General features: G+C 40.1%; 1 protein-coding gene across 1 annotated transcript in view; it reads left to right on the top strand.

The window, feature by feature from the left end:
• The window catches only part of LOC121328107 (zeta-sarcoglycan-like), a 154902-nt gene that overhangs the window by 9869 nt on the left and 121855 nt on the right, over window positions 1-23178 (top strand). The window contains exon 2 of the mRNA XM_041272605.1: window positions 115-309. Within this exon, the coding sequence (XP_041128539.1) occupies window positions 115-309 (195 nt within the window). The remainder of the gene's footprint in view (window positions 1-114; window positions 310-23178) is intronic.

Below are 23178 nucleotides of genomic sequence, written 5' to 3'. Positions count from 1 at the left end.
ATATAAATATATTAATTATACACAAAGATCATAAATCTAAATGTAGTTACTTGTAAAAGCACTATTGTATTGTCACAAACATCATTCTGTTTTTTCATTTTTATTATTTTTCAGATGACACAGGAGCAGTATATTTTGGCCACACAGCCAAATAATCTTCAGAGACCTGGAAGTGCTCCAGTTTATCCTGTGGGAATATATGGGTGGAGAAAAAGATGTTTATACTTCTTTATACTTCTTCTGTTGGTCATAATGATTGTCAATTTGGCATTAACGATATGGATTCTAAAGGTTATGAATTTCACAATGGTAAGTATTATGATCTTTTCTCTTTGGGTACCCTGTATACTAAGGCCCACAAAGCCACCTTGCAATATGTCTCAGTTATAAGAAGTTTAATTAATAGATTCTAATAATAATACACTTGCTTTTTATATAATAAGACTGCCTGCCTCTCTTTTTTATCTTATTAAGGACAAATATGTTCAATCAACTCAATGTTGTTTATTAACCCTTCTGAACTGATAAGCCCACTTTCTTTTAAGCACAAACACAAATTGTTGCCAATGTCTTCTGCATGCTGCATACTGGTCAATTTAATTCTTAAGATGTAGGTGTACTGCAAGTTTTTTCAGTATATTTTACTCGATAAAAAATTGTAAATGATGGCTGTTTATGGAAAACGGTACTGCTAAGTTGTTCTTAAAAAAAAAGGCATAAATCATATATTAAGATCATTTAAACTGGAAATAAAACTAAATAAAAATATCAAATTAACATATTCATGACATATTTTATATTTAGCCTTCATTTTTAAGGTCCTCATTCAAAAAACAGGCAAATGGCTAATTGTGTCTGTCTGTCTAACTCTGTCTTTCACTCTCAATATGGTGAACACAATAATTTTGCACCAATCTTTACCAAACCTTTTTGTAATCTGATAACCTCTTAATGTAAACCACCTTGTGTGCAAGGTGAATACAGCACAATGTTATGTAATGTATATTGCCCTAAAATGTAAATATTATGGCTTACATATGCAATGTTGGCTAGCTTTGTCCTAAATATTTGTATAAATAAAACAAATACAATTAGCCCAAGCAAATATACTGTATGGTTTTTAGGTGTGGTTGGAATTGAAGATAACAACCATTTAGTAAACTTGAACCACTTTTTAATAAAACAAAAAGCAAAATACAGGATATTTAATAATTTAACAAATAATCTTTATCAAAAAACAAACAAACACATTTTTAATTTAAAGTATATGTTCAAGACTAAAGTATTGGCATCCCTGCTTTAGTAAGGTGTGTGTGTCCTCCTTTTGCTTTTATTACGACTTTCAGACGTTTATGATAAGTCTTAACGGTATGTTTCATCTTGTTGATAAAGTCCGGGCCCACTCTGTATAGCATATTTAGTTTCCTCATCAGATCAACATATGATGTTCTCCCATCACCACAGAACCTAAACCTCTGGATGGGTAAGGATCCCTCATATCCTTTGTGTTTATCACCTGCAACATTAAGGCACATTCTTAGCCAAGGACTGTTTACTTGGCGCCATGACCAGGTGCTGCGATGTTTGTAACCTGATCAATAAGTTGCCACCAGTTCCATCAAAGCATTACACACAAAAGACAATATTCCTCTGTCCAGGATAGCAACCACCAAGAAAAGGTGTTAAAACCAAGCCTCGCCCAGGTCATCTGGAAGCTGCTAGAGACTGGAAGATACTGGCAGATGTTGGTCAATGGCTTATTTTTCCACCTGAGGTTGCCACCAGTAACCTTCGACCAGACATTGTCTTGTGGTCTGGATCAGCACACCTTGTTCATCTGGTAGAGTTAACAGTGCCATGGGAGGATGCTGTGGATGAGTCGTATGAGAGAAAGAAACTTCAGTATGCTTAACTAGCTGCTGATGCGGAACAGCAAGGATGGAGAGTCCGAGTTTACCCAGTGGAGATGGGATGTCGAGGATTTGTGGCACACTCTACAACCTAGTTTCTCAGAGATGTTGGGTTCAGTGGCCAAGAGTTGCATTGCACAGTGAAGAACTTATCTGAAGCAACAGAAAGGAGCAGCAACTGGCTGTGGTTGAGACAGAAAGATTCTGGATGGGGATCTCAAGCACAATAGAAAGAAAGCAACGCTGATGTACGGGTAAGTAAACTGAGCTGAGCTGAGTGGGGGGTGGAGGGGGGTGATGCTGGGATGCCAGAATCACTGTTGAGCCCTCTTGAAGTGTTGTTGGCTAGTCAACGAAACACAGAGGATGGAAGGTGCCCACTTGAAGATCCCAGAGATGTACCCTACTTAGCTCAATCCAGACGGTTGTCATGCTGATGCGCGGGCAGACCGCACTGGGTTGATCCCCGGAGCCAGCATCGCAGCCGTTGTGTGTGCTGATATGCTGGGGAGGCAAAATAAGCTGATCCCTGGAGCCAGCATTACACTTCAGCAATCAACACCAGACAGAAGGATATCTACATCATCAGATGGAAAGCAACGCAAATGGATGGAGACGCAGATGGATCACATTAGTTTAATATGAACTTATGTCTTAGTTGGTGCTTATCTTAGCGAAAGTCAAGTTCAAATCAGCATGAAGTTTAACATCTACTTTCATGTAATGGAAATCAAATTACTTTGGCTCAGACAGATTTGATACATTGTGCTTGGCTACAGCTTTATTTCAAATCAGGCCAAAACATTTCTATTGGATTGAAAAGGCCATTCCAGAGTTGATTTAGCCCTATGCTTTGGTCGTTGTCGTATTGGAAGATAAACTGTCTGCCAATCAGCCTATGAGCAGATGGTATCATTGTACTTCGTAGAATGTTTTGATACATGGCTGCATTCAGTCAATTTCAATCATATGACTGTATCCAGTCCCCAAACTGCTAAAACACCCTTATATCATGATCGAACCACATCCATGTTTAACTGAGGTACAAGTTTTTCTTCATTGAAGACTTTCCCTTTTTTCTTCAAACATACTGTGGTCCATTTTAGTCTCATTGGACCAGAGAATTTTTTTGAAGAATGCTTCAGTCCTGTTCATTTTTCTTGGCAAGTTTTAGCCTGTTTGTTTGATGAATTTTCTTTAAAAGTGGTTTGCAGCGAGGTTTACGTGCATACAACTTTTCTATGCTCAAATGCCTTTGTACAGTTTTTTTTCATGCACTATTATGCCAGATGCTTCCTAATCTTTCTTTAAGTCTTGGCTGTTAATATTTGATTTTATTTTTTTTAGCTGCTTGTATAATTCTCTTTCCTGCTGTACACGTCATTCTATTTGGACATCCACTCCTGTCAAGCATTTCATATTTCTTTGATACTCTTCTATAGCCATTTCCTTTGTTGTAGTTTGCAACAAGTGTTTTTCTCAAATGTAAATAATCTAACTCCTTTGTCTTGACCACCGTGTAGCACCCCCCACGCCCCCCCCCCCCCCCCCCTTCAAATTAGTAATAATTAGCATCAAATAGTGATTTCCACCGGAGCAATCTAATCGGAAATGAAGCATTATGGTGCTTTAAATAATCGTTTCACACAAGCATTTCAATCCAGATATAAATAAAATAACATATAACTTTAAATACAATACTTAAAAATAGCAATAAATGATGACTCATAAAAATGGTACAAACATGAATAAAGCACCACGTAGCTATAAATACAACATTTCAAAATAGCAACAAGCAGTGAACTACAAACAAAATAATACAACATAAACAAAGCATCATGTACCTTTAAATACTGACTTGCATACAAACACTCTAATGAACACTATTTCGTTCATATAAATCTGGTTAAAACACCCTGATAGAAATCTGGTATTCCATTTTTTTTTTTTTTTTTAAAACTAGTACATAACTAATAAAAATATGCTATTTCTCCAGCTGTAAACAAACACTACTTCACAGGAGGACTGATACTGCACAGTATAAACAAGGAAGTATTTCACATAGATCAAAATAAAAACTACCGTGAAGTATACAGTGCTGAGAAAAAGTTTGTGAACCTCTTAGGATTTTCACATATTGCACATGTTTCAAACCTAAAATGTTATTAGATCTCAATCTAAGTCCTAATAATACAAAAAGATAACCTGATTAAACAAATGACACAAAAACATGATACTTTTTCAACATTTATTTACCCACAAATGATTCAACATTCAATGTCCATGTGTGGAAAAGTATGTGAACCTTTAGATTCAGTAACTGGTGGCACCCCCTTGAGCAGCAATGACTTTAACTAAGCGTTTCCTGTAACTGTTGTTCAGTCTCTCACATTGGTTTTGATTAATTTTGGCCCATTCCTCCTTACAGAACTGTTTGAACTTTGTGACATTTGAGGGCTTCCTTGCATGGACAGCTCGCTTCAGGTCCTGCCACAACATTTTGATGGGGTTTAGGTCTGGACTTTGACTATTTCTTCTTCTGCAGCCATTCCTTCGTAGATCTGCTTGTATGTTTAGGATCATTGCCTTGCTGCATGATCCACTTTTGGTTCAGCTTCAGCTCATGGACAGATGGCCTGACATTCTCCTCTAGAATCTTCTAATGCAATGCAATTCATGGTTGTGTCAATGATGGCAAGCCTTCCAGGTCCTGAGGCAGTAAAGCAGCCCCAAACCATCAAACTCTTACCACCATGCTTAATGGTTGGGATGAGGTTCTGTTCGAACACAGTGTTTGGTTTTCACCAAACATAAAGTTTCTCATTGAGGCCAAAAAGTTCTACCTTTAACTCGTCTGTCCAGAGAACATTGTTCCAGAAATCTTGTGGACCATCTACGTGCTCTTTGGCGAACTTCAGACGGGCAGCAATGTTCTTTTTAGAGAGCAGTGGTTTCTACCTGACTATCCTTCCATGAACACCTTCTTGTTCAGTCTTTTTCTTATAGTTGAGTCATGAACACTCACATTAGCCAAGGCAAGAGTGGCCTGCAGATCCTTGGATGTTACTCTGGGGTTCTTTGTGACTTCCTTGATGATTTTCCAGGTTGTTCTTGAAGAGATTTAGGTAGGATGACCGCTCCTTGGTAGAGTGACTGTGGTCTTGAACTTTCTCCATCTGTCTGACAGTGTATTGGTGGAGCCCCAAATCCTTAGAAATGGTTTTATAACCCTTTCTAGACTGATGAGCATTAATAACTGTTTTTCTGATGTCCTCAGAGATTTCTTTTGATCGTGGCATGATGTGTTTCCACACACCTGTATGGTGAAGACCACTCACAAAGTTTCTGATCTTTATATAGGGTGGGGTCTCCCAAACTCCTGAAGAGCTACCTAATTATTTAAACACTGATTCTAATTATCCTCTTAATTGAGCTGATAAAACCAGGGGTTCACTTACTTTTTCACATACCCTGAATCTTAATTACTCATTGTTTGTCTAATTCATACATCATTTTGTTTTAAAAGATATGGAATTGTTAATATAAACCCTATTGGATGATTCAAGAAGGCTATCAAGGTAAAACTATGGAATTTCCATAATTATCACTGGGGTTCACAAACTTTTTCTCGGCACTATATATGAGTTTAAACAGAGAGGAGAAAAAAGTACAAAAAGTAATAAAGTTTAAACAAACGAGCTTTCCAAATGGCAGTTCGCCAACCCATGCTCTCAGCTCACAATTCACAGAATCAGATAGCCCCTCATCTTTGTTTGATCTGCACATCTTTTTATACACCTGGATTAAGAATTAGAACTACAGTTACTATGGAAACCCACAGCCATGTCAGGTGATTTAAAAGGGACAAAATCAAAATATCAAAACTTTAAAGTCCGTAAAATAAATTGAATATAAAAATCGAAACAAAAAGTACAAACCAAAAAGAAACATTACCTAATAGATTACTTTTCACGCTCATTACAATTTTGTTGTAATGCCAAAATGTTCTTCTTCAAGGAAATAATTATCTGTTTTTCTGCCTGTTGACTTTATAGTGCAGCTTAGTTACTGTGTAATGTGTTAAAATCAATACATTAGTAAGAGTTTTATTAAATTGTACAGACATTTTATATAAAGTTGCCAATACCTATTTAAAATTGCTTAAGTGCTTTTATTTTTTTTTTATAAAGATTGTTTGTTAATCTACTAGAAATTGTGTATTTTGGTCTTTGCCATATTAATTGGTGGCTAATGTTCACTAAATGCTTGTATTCAACTTGATTTTTTGAATGAACTTATATTTAGTATAGGGTGCATATGGGACCCTTGTTATGCAATCTTTACTCACCATGATTTATTTAAAGAGATTAGGATTGATTGTATGTTGATTGCAATCATTCTTAGTTGCTCTCCGTTCAGTTACATTAATATTGAGTTATAACCATTTTAGTTTACCTGGCTTTTGGCTCGCTGGAATCAACAGCCTGCCTAATTTAATTAAAATCATCTATCAAGGTAACCTTTCAATTTAGCCCCACCAACACTGTCTGTCTACAGTGGTAGCCACAGCCAGCTATTTAGCTTCTGCAAGACTGTTGCAGTGTGATAATGCATACATAGAGCTGTAGAGTAAAAGACTCAGAACGGAACTACACTGAACATGGTTAGGAGTTAAGCTCTGACATTAATCACACTCATTCAAACGGGAGGAGTTAAAGTTATTGTACTAAAATCAATATAGCTGGCTGCATAAATCGTGCTTCTACATATAATTACCCCACAAAACACTCATCCATTTTTTATCTACACAGGATATGATCATTCCAGAAAAAATTGAAATGATCTGCAGGGTCGATATTAATGTCAATATGTATTTATACTACTGGTATAGCACTCTGTTTTTCTTGATATATACAAGAAAGGTAGAAAACTATGAGCATTGAATAATGCACTGAATTTGAATGGTAGGCTAAAGCACAACAATTTATATAGTAATAAGATTGCACATATCTTGCAACATAATCGGGGTTTGGAAAATCTAAGACATGCCATATATCTTATATACAGTGCATGCATCATAACTTGTGTGCTATGAAAACAGTCGGTCAGTGATTTGTTTATTTAATTGAATGTTTATTCTGGCTTTAGCAGGGACGCATATAATTTAATTAGCACAAGCATGTTGTAGATAAATGGTGTTGATAGAAGTGCTTGCTGTAGTTATTAGGTGGTTAACCAAACTGCCAACAGCAAACTAGTAAGGGACTTGTGAGGATGCTGTTATGCATATGCAAAACATTCTGTGTTTATTACCTCTTTAAGATTCTAAGAATGGATACCTACGAGAAGCATAAAACATATTGAGTCTGATGCTCAGGGAGATACACACAGACACGCTCACATAATTCAATTGTATACCTCTTCAAGAATCACGCTGATTAATTTAATTTAGGTCTTTCTCAAATGTCTCACAGTCAAATGGATATTCACGAGATAGCAATTTGTTTAAAACATCTCACAATCAATTACATATTTTAGGATGAGTGAGCCAGTGTCTAATATGTTAAAATACCTAAAGTTAGACTTTTTTCTCCAATATTTGCTGAAAACAATTATATATCTGCAAAGCCCATCTGTAATTTCACTGTAAAAAGTAGACAGCTGTCATATTAGAGAAAATAGCCATGGACTTACAAAGCTTACTGTGTATTGTACTATGCTTTTGACTAACAAGGGCTAAGGTTCTCCTGCTTGAAAGGCAAATTGAGCACATACCAATTAATCCTAATTGAGTCTTTAAAAAAAAAAAACACTATAAAGCAGGCTGAAAAGAGAAGAAAAAATATTGTAAACCCTTCATCTACATTCTGCCTACATTCACTATCATTCTGAATAACTGCAGACAGTGTCTGTTGGTTAAGAGTGGAACTACAATTACTCTTATATGTCATTTAACTATTATATGTTATGGTGTTTGCAATCATTCTAAGTGACATCTACATTTGCACGGCTTTGAGCTTATCTGGAGAATCCTAAGTGCTGGCACTGATCAGCCTTTCAAGTCACGTGACACTATGATCGTTCAACTCAGCCAATACCATCTTCTCTCACTCTTTTTATAGAGCAGGTGGGGCTGGCAGAGTTGGAAGGTCATATTGGCAGATGATTTAATGGAATGAGCAAAGCTGTTCAGTGCTGGATTAAACCAAGCTCAATGTCAGGTAAAGACAGATTGAAAGAAAAATTATAATAATGCAACAGAACCCAGAAGCACTGCAAGTACCATACAATATTAATAGAAATATATTAAAAACAAAATACATATACAATTACATGTGAAGTTTCTTATTCTTTAAATATAAGTTTATATATTGTCAGTTTCCTAAGGCTATTTAAAGGCACATATTGAAGACAAATACCAAAATGAAAACACTTATAAAAAATCAAGACATGATCAAGTGTAACATTGTTGTAAATACAATACATTTATCAAATATATTCGTGTAAATAAAAAAAAATAAAAAATGAAAAAGTGTGTTGATTATCCCCTTTTCAATCCAGTGTCTTTGCTGATTCTTTCAACATTAATAACATTAATGGTCTGTGCAGCTGTCAGCTCAGCGTGATGTTTAGTCACTCTGGATCTGAGGCTGTTTTCAGGCTGCCAGTCAAAAGTGTGTTCACACACAGAATGCTTAGCAGCTTTAATTAATGTGGGTGTGCGTTACTGAGGGGACTCTTTAGCAGTGAATAGTTTGGTAATACGTGAGACGATGGCCAGTAATTACATCAATTATTTAAATAATATCTGCATTCCTGATTATTTAATGCAGAGGTCTTCTCACATTCTGTACTGAAGCACCTCACCCTCCACCCCTTCCACACACACACGCATGCACGCAAGTACGCACACACACACACACACACACATTTCCCTTCAAATGATTGGCTTTCCCAACTTAATGTGTCAGAAAAAAAAATAATGGTACAAAAATGTAAATACTGTACTGTAAATTAAACACTCATCAACACCATATACAGTATGCCTGAATATAGGATAAAGTAAATGGGTAACTTGAAAACACCAAACTCTTTTCACTTTTGACCTTATCTGAATTAATACCTAGAACTGTACAAACACTAATACAGTATTTACTAAGCTTTATTTCGAAAAAGAACAAAATCTATTGACATAAAATAGTGGTGCCCTATGATGTCCTGGAGCAAAAGCGATGGATGATATTTACTTTAAAAGTACTCTATTTGCTTTACACTCCTGTAGGAGATGGCTTGATAAGAAGTGATGTTCTCCCTCAATTAATTTCACTTAGAAAGATTTTTACAGTGGTGCAAATAATCGGGCAGACGTTGAAATTGCATTTTAACTACTACGTCAACAATTTATAGGTTTATAGTTACAATCTACTGCTGTTTATCTGTTTTACATTGTGCTGTATAACTTTTTTTGTTGTGTCTGTGAAGAGTATATTGGAGTTTTGCAGAGCAACTTTATAGCACAGTAATAAGGCCTTTATTTTACACTTGTCAGCAATTAATCTGTAAGTATTAAATGTGCATTTTAAATGTTCTTGTTCTGTTATCCATGCAGTTTCTGTCAAATGCACAGGTATTTTAGAGTTATATTCCCCAAAGCTAAATATATTTACTGCGAGTAGAGTTGCAAGAATTTTCAGGACAAATTGCAGTTCAGTACTTATTGGAGGTGACAGCTCTGTGTTATAATAAATACAAACTTGAGATAACATGCAAGACAGATGTTGAACAATATGGTATTCCTGACTGCATGCTGCTTTTGAATTCCAGCAGTTTTTTACTGGATCAGGTGGAACTTTTTTTGTGGCAGTTGGATGTAGATTTATGGGGGTCTATTCATAAAGGGTTAACGTCTGTTGAAATGAGAAAACAGGAGTACACGATCACATTTCATCAATAGCCGCCTATGGCAGTTGCTATTCATAAGAGATAATTCAGATGCGTTGTTAAGCCCCAACGATTTTTGTCTACGAAGGCATGTTTTCAATGAATTGAGAGAAAGGTTAACGATGACCTCATTAGCATAAATTTTCATCAGTCCTAAACGTAAACCTGCTATTCAAAAGAGTGGACGACAGCAAAATGCTGTCGATAATTAGGAGTTATTAAACGCTTTCTGCAGTCAAGTCTAAACTAACAACAGCTTATTTTTTTAAAGGCATATTTTATTACTACACTTGCTCTGTTATACAGTTTAACATACCCGTGATTAACACTGCCTATTTTGAAGAACAAAAAAATAAAAATCTGTAGCTTATATGAAGGAAATGTTGAATATAAAAATATACTCATGCAAGAACATATTCTCTGGCATAATCATTTTGAAACAGTGCTGAAGCAGAGAGCAAGTGAGAGACTGAGAATAGGCATTTATTTTATTATTATTATTTCTTTGCCGTGATCTGCAGCTGACATCGGTCCCTTTCTTTGTATTTCTTTTACCTGTTGTAGCAGGGTGGTAGAAAAGCCCTGCTATTTAAAGGTGTTTATTTATTTTTAGAACAGGGTCTCCCCCTCCTCCCCCTGTGGAGTTTATTTTGTGTTTGTATTATGATTTATTTATTTGTGTTTATTGTTTATGTATAAATGTCGGCAAACGCCATGTGTTTTTTATTGAATTTATGATGGCGTAGCTGTGTGTTTGTTTTGTTATTGTTTTATTTTTATTTTGAAACGTGTTCTGGCATAGGCAATATTTGTAAACTCATCCTCTGCCAGGAGTGAACAAAAACCTTGTGCAGAAGGTGGCCATTTCCCAAATTAATTAATTGTGTAATTGTTGTTAATCAGGAGATGGCCACCTGTATATAAACCCACAGCTCTCTGCACTCAAGGTGGGTGTTCAGAGGAGGAACGAGAGCGAGCGAGTGAGTATTAAAAGTAATACTTAGGATCCATGAAGGCTACTGCCCAGCTGGACCTGTATTATTGTGTTCGAGATTTATTTTGTTTAATTCTTTAATTTTTGTGCTCTGTGAGCAGTGTTTTTTGTTTAAATATTTTATTTATTTTTGTTGTTTAATAAACAGCGCTGCAAGCGCTTTTTCACTGCAGTTACCTGTGTGTTGTTGTTCCTGCTTCTGGCCTGAAGTCACCACTCGCCAGGCTGTCACACGTGGTGTCCAGCATGAGATCATCAGTGCCTCCTGGACTCAGGACAGAAGAGATACTGCAAAAAGGGTACCGCAGTTTTTCTTTTTTTTCTTTTTTTTGGATTTTTTTTTTTGTATTTCGTGTGGAGTGAGGAAGAAGAGGATGGAAGGAAAAAGGAGGAGCTGTAGGAAGCAGTAACAGCAGTTGCAGAGGTAGGTCGGCTGGGTCTATGTCCTGGACGAGTGGTGCACTGGTTGTGGGGAGTTTGGGCACACAGTGGTCATCTGCCCCTCCCAATATCTGGGAGAGGTGTTGGCTGCCCAAAGGAGCCAGGACCAGGCACCCTGGAGAACCAAGAAGAGCTGCTGTATTCAAACAAAAGCAGAGGTGAGGAGAAGGAGGCAGAGAGGAAGGAAGGAGCGGGAGAGAGGGGACACGGACCTGGAGTGGGAGGAGCCCGAACATCCTGCACCTGAGTGGGAGGAGCCCAAATGTCCTGTGCCTGAGTGGGAGGAGCCCGAATGTCCTGAGCCTAAGTGGGAGGAGCCCGAACGTCCACAGCCCAAGATGAGGGAGCCTGTGTGTCCACAACGAAAGAGGGGGAAGGCCGAACATCGACAGCCCAGGTACCCACCATCAGACGGAGAATACCTGCTGGTTACACCTCCACCACCATGGGAGGACTGCTTGCCCCTCCCACCGCCACCAGCAGAGGGAGAATAACTGCTGGTTCCACCTCCATTGCCATGGGAGGCTTGCTTGCCGCTCCCACCTCCAGCAGCAGAGGGAGAATACCTGCTGGTTCCACCTTCGCCACCAGAAGGGGAGGAGCCCCTGCCCCCTTTGCCTCCAGAAGGGGAGGAGCCCCTGCCGCCTTCACTGCCAGAAGGGGAGGAGACCCTGCCGCCTTCACCACCAGAAGGGAAGGAGCCCATGCCACCTCCGCTTCACGACAGAATGGACCAGGACAAGAGGTTGGTGGTCTGCAGCCCCCTTTGCATAGGCTGCTGAGCACTTTGAGACTGAGGGAGGAGGTGGCCATTGGGGCCATGTGTGTATTGCACATAGGGGGGTATGTAGCAGGGCAGATGGAAAGCCCTGCTATTTAAATGTGTTTATTTTAGAAACGTGTCTCTGGCCCCTGGCGAGATTAGTAAACTTATTTATTTGTATTTATTGTTTATATATAAATGTCAGTGAACGCTGTGTGTTTTGTTATTGTATTTATGAAGGCATAGCTGTTTGTTTGTTTTGTTATTGTTGTTTTTATTTTGAAACGTGTTCTGGCAGAGGCGAGATTAGTAAACTCATCCTCTGCCAGGAGTGATTAAAAACCTTGTGCGGAAGGTGTCCATCTCTTGAATTAATTGTGTAATTGTTGCTAATTGGGAGATGGCCACCTGTATATAAACCCACAGCTCTCTGCACTCAAGGTGGGTGTTCAGAGGAGGAACAAGAGTGAGTGAAAGAGCAATTTAAAAGTAATACTGTGAAGGCTACTGCCCAGCCGGAACTGTATTATTGTGTTTGAAATTTATTTTGTTTATTTAATTTTTGTGCTCTATGAGCAGTGTTTTTTGTTTAAATATTTTATTTATTTTTGTTGTTTAATAACAAAGCGCTTTTTCACTGCAGTTACCTGCATGTTGTTGTTCCTGCTTCTGGCCTGACATCACCACTCGTCAGGCTGTCACATGTGTTCACAATAAACAGTTTAGATGAATACTGCCTGTGTGAACCCATTTATTTTCATGGAGCGTTGCAATATACAGTATATTAGTGCAAAATTTGGGAAATTTGGGCTTGCTTGGTATTGTAAAAAAACACTGATCGAGCCTCATTGCAAGGCTCGATCAGAGTTTGAAAGGGAGTCTCTTTTTATTTTTATTTTTTTTGCATATTGTATATACTACATACAAAAAAAATATAAACAAAAAGCACTGTAGGAGGACGTTTGAATAATACTCTAATTCTAATAATAATAATAATAATAATAATAATAATAATAATAATAATAATAATAACTAGAACTGCCAGACAGTTTTACGTTCCCAAGCCCCAGTATCAGTACCCGTCTAAGTGTGTCTAGTTCTCAATGTGCCAAGTTTAAAATCAGCAACTTCAACTGTTCCACAGAAGAAGATCTTGAAAGTTTTTTTTTTCAAAAATGCATCAGGCAGCCATCTTGTTTTTAACGCAAGTTTCTTAAAAGTCATTTGTATTGCGACAGTGTCAAGGATGAAGACTGTTTTAAATTTCAGAGGTAAACATACACCTGGCGGCAATCTTCTTTTATAAGAATAACCATTTTGACATATTTGTATTCCATTGTTACTGGGATGATAACTACCAAGTTTGGAGTTTTTTGGACAAACGGTTTTCAAACAGCAGCAGTTTGTTGTAGCGGCGTGTTTCGATATGATTTGTGGCAGCCATTTTTACATTAAAATGTATCACAGCAGCTTATGCTTCGCAAACTTGATGCAGGTTTGGATGCTGATGATATATGCCAAGTTTCAGATCAATCGCTTCACCAGTTCCCAAAAAGATTTCAAAAGGTTTTATCGAAAAATGCGACACAGTGCCAATTGCAAGGACGCAGCAACATTTTTTTTTTAGGATCTAACAGCCAATGTATCCAGTTTGTTAATAAAATTAATAATGCTGATGATGTCATCAATGCCTTTTATGCACAAATATGTGCAGTCTAATAAATATAGATTTAATAAAGATGATTTCGAAATGTATATATATATATATATATATATATATATATATATATATATATATATATATATATATATATATATATATAGTGCCTTGCAAAAGTATTCAGACCCCTGACCAATTCTCTCATATTACCGAATTACAAATAGTACATTGAAATTTTGTTCTGTTCGATATTTTATTTTAAAACACTGAAACTCAAAATCAATTATTGTAAGGTGACATTGGTTTTATGTTGGGAAATATTTTTAAGAAAAATAAAAAACTGAAATATCTTGCTTGCATAAGTATTCAACCCCCACACATTAATATTTGGTAGAGCCACCTTTCGCTGCAATAACAGCTTTAAGTCTTTTGGGGTAAGTATGTACCAGCTTTGCACACAGTGTCAGAGTGATTTTGGCCCATTCTTCTTGGCAGATTTGCTCCAGGTTGTTCAGGTTGGGTGGACGACGCATGTGGACCGCAATTTTCAAATTGTGCCACAGATTCTCAATGGGATTGAGATCAGGGCTTTGACTGGGCCACTGTAGGACATTCACCTTTTTGTTCTTGAGCCATTCCAATGTTGCTTTGGCCTTGTGCTTGGGATCATTGTCCTGCTGAAAGGTGAATTTCCTTCCACGCTTCAGTTTTTTAGCGGACTGAAGCAGAGAATTGGCCAGGGGTCTGAATACTTTTGCAAGGCACTGTGTCTGTGTGTGTATGTGTATATATATATATATATATATATATATATATATATATATATATATATAAGTACTGTGCAAAAGTTTTAGGCAGGTGTGAAAAAATGGTGTAAAGTAAGAATGCTTTCAAAAATAGACATGTTAATAGTTTATATTTATCAATTAACAAAATGCAAAGTGAGTGAACAGAAGAAATCTACATCAAATCAATATTTGGTGTGACCAAACTTTGCCTTTAAAACAGCATCAATTCTTCTAGGTACACTTGCACACAGTTTTTGAAGGAACTCGGCAGGTAGGTTGGACTCGATGATGTTGAGATCAGGGCTCTGTGGGGGCCATACCATCACTTCCAGGACTCCTTGTTCTTCTTTATGCTGAATATAGTTCTTAATGACTTTCGCTGTATGTTAGGGGTCATTGTCATGCTGTAGAATACATTTGGGGCCAATCCGATGCCTCCCTGATGGTATTGTATGATGGATAAATATCTGCCTGTACTTCTCAGCATTGAGAAGACCATTAATTCTGAGCAAATCCCCAACTCCATTTGCAGAAATGCAGCCCCAAACTTGCAAGGAACCTCCACCATGCTTCACTATTGCCTGTAGACAATCATTCGTGTACCATTTTCGTGCATAGTTGAGTCGCTTGGCCTTTGGCCGCAAGTCTTCCACGAAGGCCACTTCTGACTTCTCCAAACAATAAATGGGTGTACCAGGGTCCCACTGTTTTCTGCCAATTCTGACCTGGTGACATTGCTGGACATCTTCCGATTGCAAAGGGAAGTAAGCATGATGTGTCTTTTATCTGCTGCAGTAAGTTTCCTGACTTTGTGCAAGTGTACCTAAAAGAATTGATGCTGTTTTGAAGGCAAAGGGTGGTCACACCAAATATGGATTTGATTTAGATTTTTCTTCTGTTCACTCACTTTGCAATTAGTTAATTGATAAATCTAATTATTAACATGTCTATTTTGAAAGCTTTCTTACTTTACAGCATTTTTTCACACCTGCCTAAAACTTTTGCACAGTAATGTATATATATATATATATATATATATATATATATATATATATATATATGTGTGTGTGTGTGTGTGTGTGTGTGTGTATATATATATATATATATATATATATATATATATATATATATATATATATATATATATATAAAACACGGCTTGGAAAAATAACCACTTCTGAGTGGTTAAACAGCATCACATGACCGTATGTATATATAGTGTATACCATGGCTTGCATACTAATGAGCCACTTCACACTAAATAAATCACTGCACACCACTACATTCTAAATTCCATGACAAAATGCCATTTTATTTAATATTAGTTACAAAACCACTGCCAAAAATGAGTGGCATTTTACCTATTTGCTTTAATATATTTGGGGATGAAAGTCCACATAACTGGTACAACACCAACTTTGTGAGTGAAGACAGCAGTCCATCTGATAAAAAGTAAATAAAATAAGTGCATCAGCAAGAATAGACACAACATTTGATGAAAACAAAGATTGAAAAAAAAACACAAACATATAAAAAATGAAAACAACTACAGCATGGGCTGATTAAAAAAATATTGACCTTCATTTTATGGAAATAAATCCAAAAAATTTCAACAACATTAAGGGGATTTTATGCCAGTGCAAGAAGTTAAACTGAGAACCAGTATTCAGTCTCCAGTTTTATAATGCTGAGCTGGACTAAATGCATATTTTAACAGTGGAAGTTTTAACATCTCTGCTGACACCGTATGTATTCATGTCAGTCAGGAAAACACTTAGAAAAGCAGGTAACAACAAGCCCAGACACAACCCACCGAATTACCGGCCTGGATTTTAAACATCCACGGGAAACTGAGGTACGGATTGATGCGTAAAGTCTGGTTCGATCGTCAACTTAATCTGGCACGACTTGGACGTGAGGGTGTCTGACATATATCAAAAATATATTTTGAGATCCAAAAGGATGAAAACGTATTAGAATATGTGTGCCTCGCATATAACGACTTAACAAACTCACTTCAAGATCCGGCTTCAGTCTCCATCGCAGCAGCTCTCCTTACTTCCTTAGAGTCATTTGAAACTCCGCCCATCATCACAGTTTGTGCTCAGCCCTCTAGTTTCTAGTGAGATGGCACTTTCGAAGCAGAAATTCACAATAATCAAACATGTGCAATTTATTTTTAATAAGCGAACAATGAATTCAATTAAATCAAATTTATTATACTGCCGATGTATACACAATAAAAGTTTCTGGTTTTGTCTTAATTTGTATGTGTTTTAATTATTTTTTATTATTTTTCTTCCCACAAATGACAGGTAGCCGTGTTATAAGCTGTATAAACCACTTTGGGTCGTGCGGTTCCGATGATATACATCACTTCCTTATCACCACTCCAGGCGTGGTATATATCATGGGAACCGCACGGCCCGTAGTGGTTTATACCTTATATACCTATATATATATATATATATATATATATATATATATATATATATATATATATATATAACTATAGTATTATAATATATATATATATATAGGTTACCGCATTTAAATGCCACGAGGTTAACCCATGTTAAATTTGTATTCTATGCACAGGACATTCAAACCTTGCACTCTTTTACAAGGTGTGCCACTGGGGACCCAACTGCTTCTGAGGTTTGCTATATCAAGGTCAGTCGTGGATCAGGATGTGTATTGTCTACTGCATTCTTTAACATTGAGAAGTAATTGAACGGCATGTATATTCGTTATCGCTGACAGTAAAAATTCAATAATTAAAAGCACCCGAACCATTGTTTAACCTCTTTGATTTAACAGATTAATACAACACCCTCTGGTATTTAGATTTGTAGTATGCAAAATACTTTGTTCCAACCACAATGTAGGAAGGAATTTCCAAATGCTATATATTACAAACAAATCAGTCATGCCAGTAGGGATAGCTATGGTTGTTTCATGGTCATTGTGACTGCTGTGTGTTTATTTCTAGAAAAGGATGCAATGTTTACATTCCACTCCACATCTGGATAACTTGACAAAACAGTGACCTACATTTCTCCCTTCTACATTTTCTTTCATAGCATTTCATGTCATTATCGTTGTATAATAGACCCTCCACTATGACAATATATTGTAGTGAGTTCCCTGTTTTCCCATCCATTTATTTCCATGGAGGTTTATTTTCAGGTTTACTTGTGTCAGGCCCTTTGTATGTCAATTCTTTATTTTTAGTTCAGTAAAATTGATTGTTTTGATAGCATGGATACACTGTATTTCCTGCTGGTATTTTCTTTTTTTCAGTTTATCTGTTACACATGTTTTTAAACATAAGTACAGTTTCAAGAAGTAATGATTGGTGTTCAAAGACGAGCCCTTGCATGAAGCTTGTGGAAGTTATGGCAAATATTTACAATGTTGTTTTTTTTTTTTGAGAAAAAAAATGTAAAACAAAACATAAACAAATATATTATTAGGTTTTTACCATAACCCTGGTTCCCTGAAAAGAGAATGACAACCATTACCAAATGGACAGATCCTCTTTGACCGTCAGTCTCTCTGCAAATATACAAAAGCTCAGGGCCCTGCTGTGAGGGGGAAGTCCCTCCCACCTCCTGTTGAAGAGGGAAGTCCTCACAGTAGCATATCACCATTTTCTTTCAAAAACAGAGGTCAGCTGGGGACATGACCTCAAAGGGTAATCGTGCGGGGGAGATCTTACATTTTCCAAAACCACTGATTGGTTAATATGGAATGAGGATACCACCTTTGGCAAAATGGAGAACGAAATCCATCCTTGTTACCCGAGAGGCACTTCTAGTGAAAGCCATACATGTGTCATCGATGGACAGCGCTTGAAGCTCACTTACTCGTCTGGCAGAAGTAATGGCTATTAAAAATGCAACTTTTAATGAAACAGGGCGCAGTTCTGCTGACGCCATGGGCTCAAATGGAGAACACATAAGGGCCCGCAGTGCCAGTTCTAGATCCCACTTGGGGACCATACTTTTCATGTGAGGACGAAGTCTCAGAGCCCCTTTAAGAAATTGCACTGCCAGGAAATGCGTCCCAGGGTACACCGAGTCAATTTTGTCATGGAACACTGATATTGCTGTCAGGTATACCTTCAAAGTGGACACTGATTTTCTTGCGTCAAACAGGTGTTCTAAGATTAAAATTGTCTCAATCAGGCAAGTCACTGGATCGTGACCTTTGGCAAGGCACCAGTCTTGGAAAACTTTCCATTTATATGACTATTGGGCTCTAGTGCTCGGCACCCTATCAGACTGTAGTGTTTCTACTACTGCATCTGGCAAACCTTGTCTGAATAGACGGCTCCGTTCAACGGCCAGACCCAGAGTTGGAGTTGGGCTGGCTTTGGGAGCCATAATAGCCCCTCTGCTTGGCTCAAGAGGTCCTTGTGCAGTGGGAGCTTGCATGACTGATCTGACAATATGTCGGAGAGGAGAGCAAACCAGGGGCATCTCGGCCAAATCAGCAACCAGGGTGCAACCAGCAAATCCTGTGCTCTTCCCTGTCAGGGGTAACAATGGTAGTGGAAGGAACATATACAATAGCCCCTGTGGCCAAGGGTGAGCTAGCGCGTCTATTCCCAGGGGGCCCCGGCGTCTCTCTCTATGGAGAACCATAGGGGGCAATGACTGGACTCGGCTGTGGCAAAGAGGTCGACTCTTGCCGGTCGACACCTCTCCCAAATCTGTTTCACCACTTGAGGATGCAGTCTCCACTCCGAGCTGTCTGGAGCTCTTCTGGACATTAGGTCTGCTGCCTTGTTGTCCACACCGGGGAGGTGAACTACCCTGATGGAATGCAAGTTTCTGTGCATCCAGGACAGGAGTCTGTGCGCCTGCGTGGTGAAGGCCCACTGTTTGTCCCAGCACATGTTTGTGCACTAATTGCTGGTGAAAATGTTATAACGCCAGGCTCACTGCTTGCAGCTCTTGCGCATTTATGTGCGCTTGCTGTCAATGTCCCTTCCACTGACCTCTTATTCCTCTCCTGTTCCAAACCGCTCCCCAGCCGAGGCTTGAGGCGTCTGTAGTGATCACTTCCCTTCTGTGATGGGAAACGACGGGAGATCAGAGGTGAAGATTGCCGGGATGGAGCCACCACTCCAGTGTCTTCCGGCATTGTCTGGACATTCGCACCAGCCGGTACCGATCTCAGACCAGGTGCAACTTGAGCGCATTCACCCAGGCTTGAAGCGGGTGCATTCTCAGCAGCCCTAGTGGAAGGATTCTCAAGATGGCTGCCAGCAGCCCCAACAACCTTTGATATAGTTTGACCTGTAGGAGAGCATGCTCTCTGAATAGGGAGAGTGTGGTCTCCAACGACCGAATCCTGTCTTCCGACAGTGAGGCAAGCATGCTCACTGTGGACTGAGATGGTACAAAGTTGCTCTTCTGTTGATGTATTGAGAGCCCTAACCTCGCCACATGATCTATGACCTGTTTTGTGTGCACATCTGTGCATGCTTTTCACTGCGAGCAAACCAACCAATCATCCAGATAGTTTAGAATCCGAATACCTCGCAGTCTGAGTGGAGCCAGTGCTGCATCCATGCACTTTGAAAATTTGCGGGGCTCCAGCGAGAGGCCAAATGGTAGCACGTAGAATTCATATACGTTGCCTTGAAAGGCGAAGCACAGATATTTTCTGTGTGTGGGATGGATCGGGATGTGAAAATAGGCATCTTGCAGTTCGATCGATGTGAACCAGTCGCCCGGTTGGACAGACTGGAGGATATGCTGTGCTGTCATCATGTTGAACTTCCTCTGTTTGAGGAACAAGTTGAGGACCCTGAGGTCCATAATTGGTCTGAAACCGTCATCCCTTTTGGGCACCAGGAAGTACCTGGTAGTAAAAGCCGTTGAGGGCATCACTTGGACTTACCAAGCATACAGCGTTCTTCCTTCGAAGATTGGCGATCTCCTGTTGAAGGAGTATCGACCTTGCTGGTTCAAAAGTTGGTGAGCAGCACACCCTTGAAGGGTGGCGGACCTATGTGGAACTGTAGAACTGTGGAACTGGGTGCAGCCTTGCCATGGGTCATTGCCATTAGTCAGTCCAGTTGTGGGGGGGTTTGGTGGCAGCCAGGGCCCTGCAGGGGCGGTCTCCCTTGGGCTTATGAGGGGGCAGGTCTTCTTAGGCCCCGGCCTCGGTCTCCAGCAGGACAACCATTTACCCCTGGCCTGCGGTGGTGCCCTGCTGCTGGCCCTGCCTCTGCCTACTTGCCTACTTTGGGGTGGAGGGCGGTGTTCAGACCCTTTTACCCCAGCAGGCTGTGCATGCCACCTTGGGCACAGACTGTAAGCCGGAAGGCGCGAGAACATTGAGGCGACCTCCGTGGCCTTGTGGGATCTCTCAAGGCTCACATCAATGGTCACCCCGAAAGTCTGCCCCGGTGTAATAGAGGCATCCAGCAGCGCCACCTTCTCAGTCTCTATGACCTTGGCTTGCGACCTCCCTGATGCCTGACCTAACTCCACTATTAGGTCAGTCATCGCCTTAGCCACCGCCTGGAGCTCCCCTGTGTCTGCTTCTGTCCTGCAGCCTCTCCGCCAATTGGTTCTGGTAAAGTATGGCCATGGCGTTTTCTGTTCGCATGAACAGCGCTGCCGATGCATATGCCTTTTTCTGCATCGCGTCCATTGTCCTGCAAGGCTTTGATGGGCAGGTTGGGTCCTTATCCCCCTTGGTGAAGGTGAAACCTTGCACCAACACCATGACCGTGTCCCCGATGGTGGGAAATGCGCGTAGGCCTGCTTCTTGAGCTCCTGCAGTTAAAAGCAGAGACTCTGCTGTTCTGGAGGCTGAGGGTGCAGATGCTGGGTTGCCCCAGGAGGAGCACACCAAATCCAGGAAGTCCTGGCATAAGGGGAGGGTGTACTGTGGGTGCCTTCTCTGTTGGAGGAAGCGGTTCCCATTTCCCTCCTGTTCCACCGGCCAGCGGACATCCGTGGCTGCAGCTACACATTGCATTAGTGCCCGGAACTCGTCCCTCTGTGACACGTGTGGCAATGGAGGCAGGGTGCTCCCCACTGTGGCCTGCCCGACAGAGGTGGCTAGGTCCGATATGTCCGACCTGGACGTCGTGAAGGACAGCTCGTCTGGGCTAGGTGGTCTAGTCAGAGGGGATGAGGAACGAGACTGTGGGAACTGGGGCTGCCCGGTGGTAGGGGGCAGTCTGCGTTGAGACTTCAGTAGGGTCTCCAGCATGGTCTGCTGGGCCCTTACAGTCTCTGCCAGCTCAGCGAAACACTGCTTGGTCGAGCTTGGGTGCCTTCTAGGCGACTGAGATGGTGAATGTCTGCACCTATGTGGGGAAGGGGAGCGGTGCCTGCGTGGCGACCTTCTGTTCCCTGGGGAAGGGGAGCGGTGCCTGCGCGGCGACCATCTATCCCCTGGTGAGCATCCCCTCGAGTGGTTCTGCTTCAGCGGTGACCATCTCACCTCCCCTGAGAGGTGTCTGCACCTCTGTACCGGTGGTGGGGAAGGGGAGGATGACCCGGTTATGCGGGAGAGTTCCCTGGTCATTGTGGGGGGGGGGGTCCCTGGACGACCTCTACGGATACTGTTGGACCACAGATCTCATTCTTCTACTCATCATGGATACATTTCGGGCACCCCAAAGCTCTCCAAAAAGGCCACCTTTTGAATGAAATATTGGACAAATAAGTAAAAAAGAGGATTACAAAATCTAATTGATGTGGCAATGTATAGCATTTGAGGTGCCAGAAGGTAACTTCCCTTTTAGAACTTGCTCAAGAAACTACAGTTTGACTGGCCATAAAGATTTACACAATATTCATTTCTGGAGAGGTTTGGAGAGGTTTGGGGACCCTTGGGCCTAGCTTTGTAAAAACTCATGTAGAATTTGATCCCTTTATTCAATCAATTTTTTATCTAGTGTAGTAGACATATTTTGGAAGCACTGGAAAAAATCTATCTCTTTTCATGTGCTACAAGGTGAAAAAATGACGATTGAATATAAACAAATGAAATGCATTTCTTGTTTTTTTTTTATGGGTTTTTTTTGGATATCGCCTTCCAGTGTGGTACTGAGTAAGACATATCAAATCTGAGGCCTAATGGCCAGGGGGTTACCTTGAATTCAAGCCCTGAACCATGCCTGTGCTGTCTATACTTTGGAAGATAATGTGATTTATTTAAGGTCATGGCCCTCCAGGCGGAAATTGCCTGTGGGAGGCACAGGTTTAACAGGTTAAACGAGCCAAAGTGAAGGTCCAAATTAGAATACCCTGATCTGAGCCAAACCAGTCTGAAACACAACACAGCTCCTGTGATTTTCTGTTTTACTTTGTGTACCTTGGCGTACTTTTTTGTTTGTTTTTTTCTTTTTATTTATTCGTTGCCAATTATTAATTTTTGTTGTTATTTTCTCCCTATTTGAAATTGTTATTTAGGCTCAGCTCACCGCTAACACCGCTGTGCTGACTTGGGAGCAGCGATGACGAACACGCACTGTCCTACAAAGCTTCTTTACACTGTAGATTCACCATGCAGCCACCCAGGAGCTACAGCGTCGGAGGACATTGCAGCTCCCGGCCATCTAACAGGCAACCCCACAGGCGCCCAGCCAGACTACGCTGGTGTGTGGTGAGCCAAGGACATCCTGGCCGACCTAAACCCATTCTCCC

This window comes from Polyodon spathula, chromosome 2 (assembly GCF_017654505.1).
Source record: "Polyodon spathula isolate WHYD16114869_AA chromosome 2, ASM1765450v1, whole genome shotgun sequence".
Classification (NCBI taxonomy): Eukaryota; Metazoa; Chordata; class Actinopteri; order Acipenseriformes; family Polyodontidae; genus Polyodon; species Polyodon spathula.
This window is presented reverse-complemented; position numbering and strand designations above follow the sequence as displayed.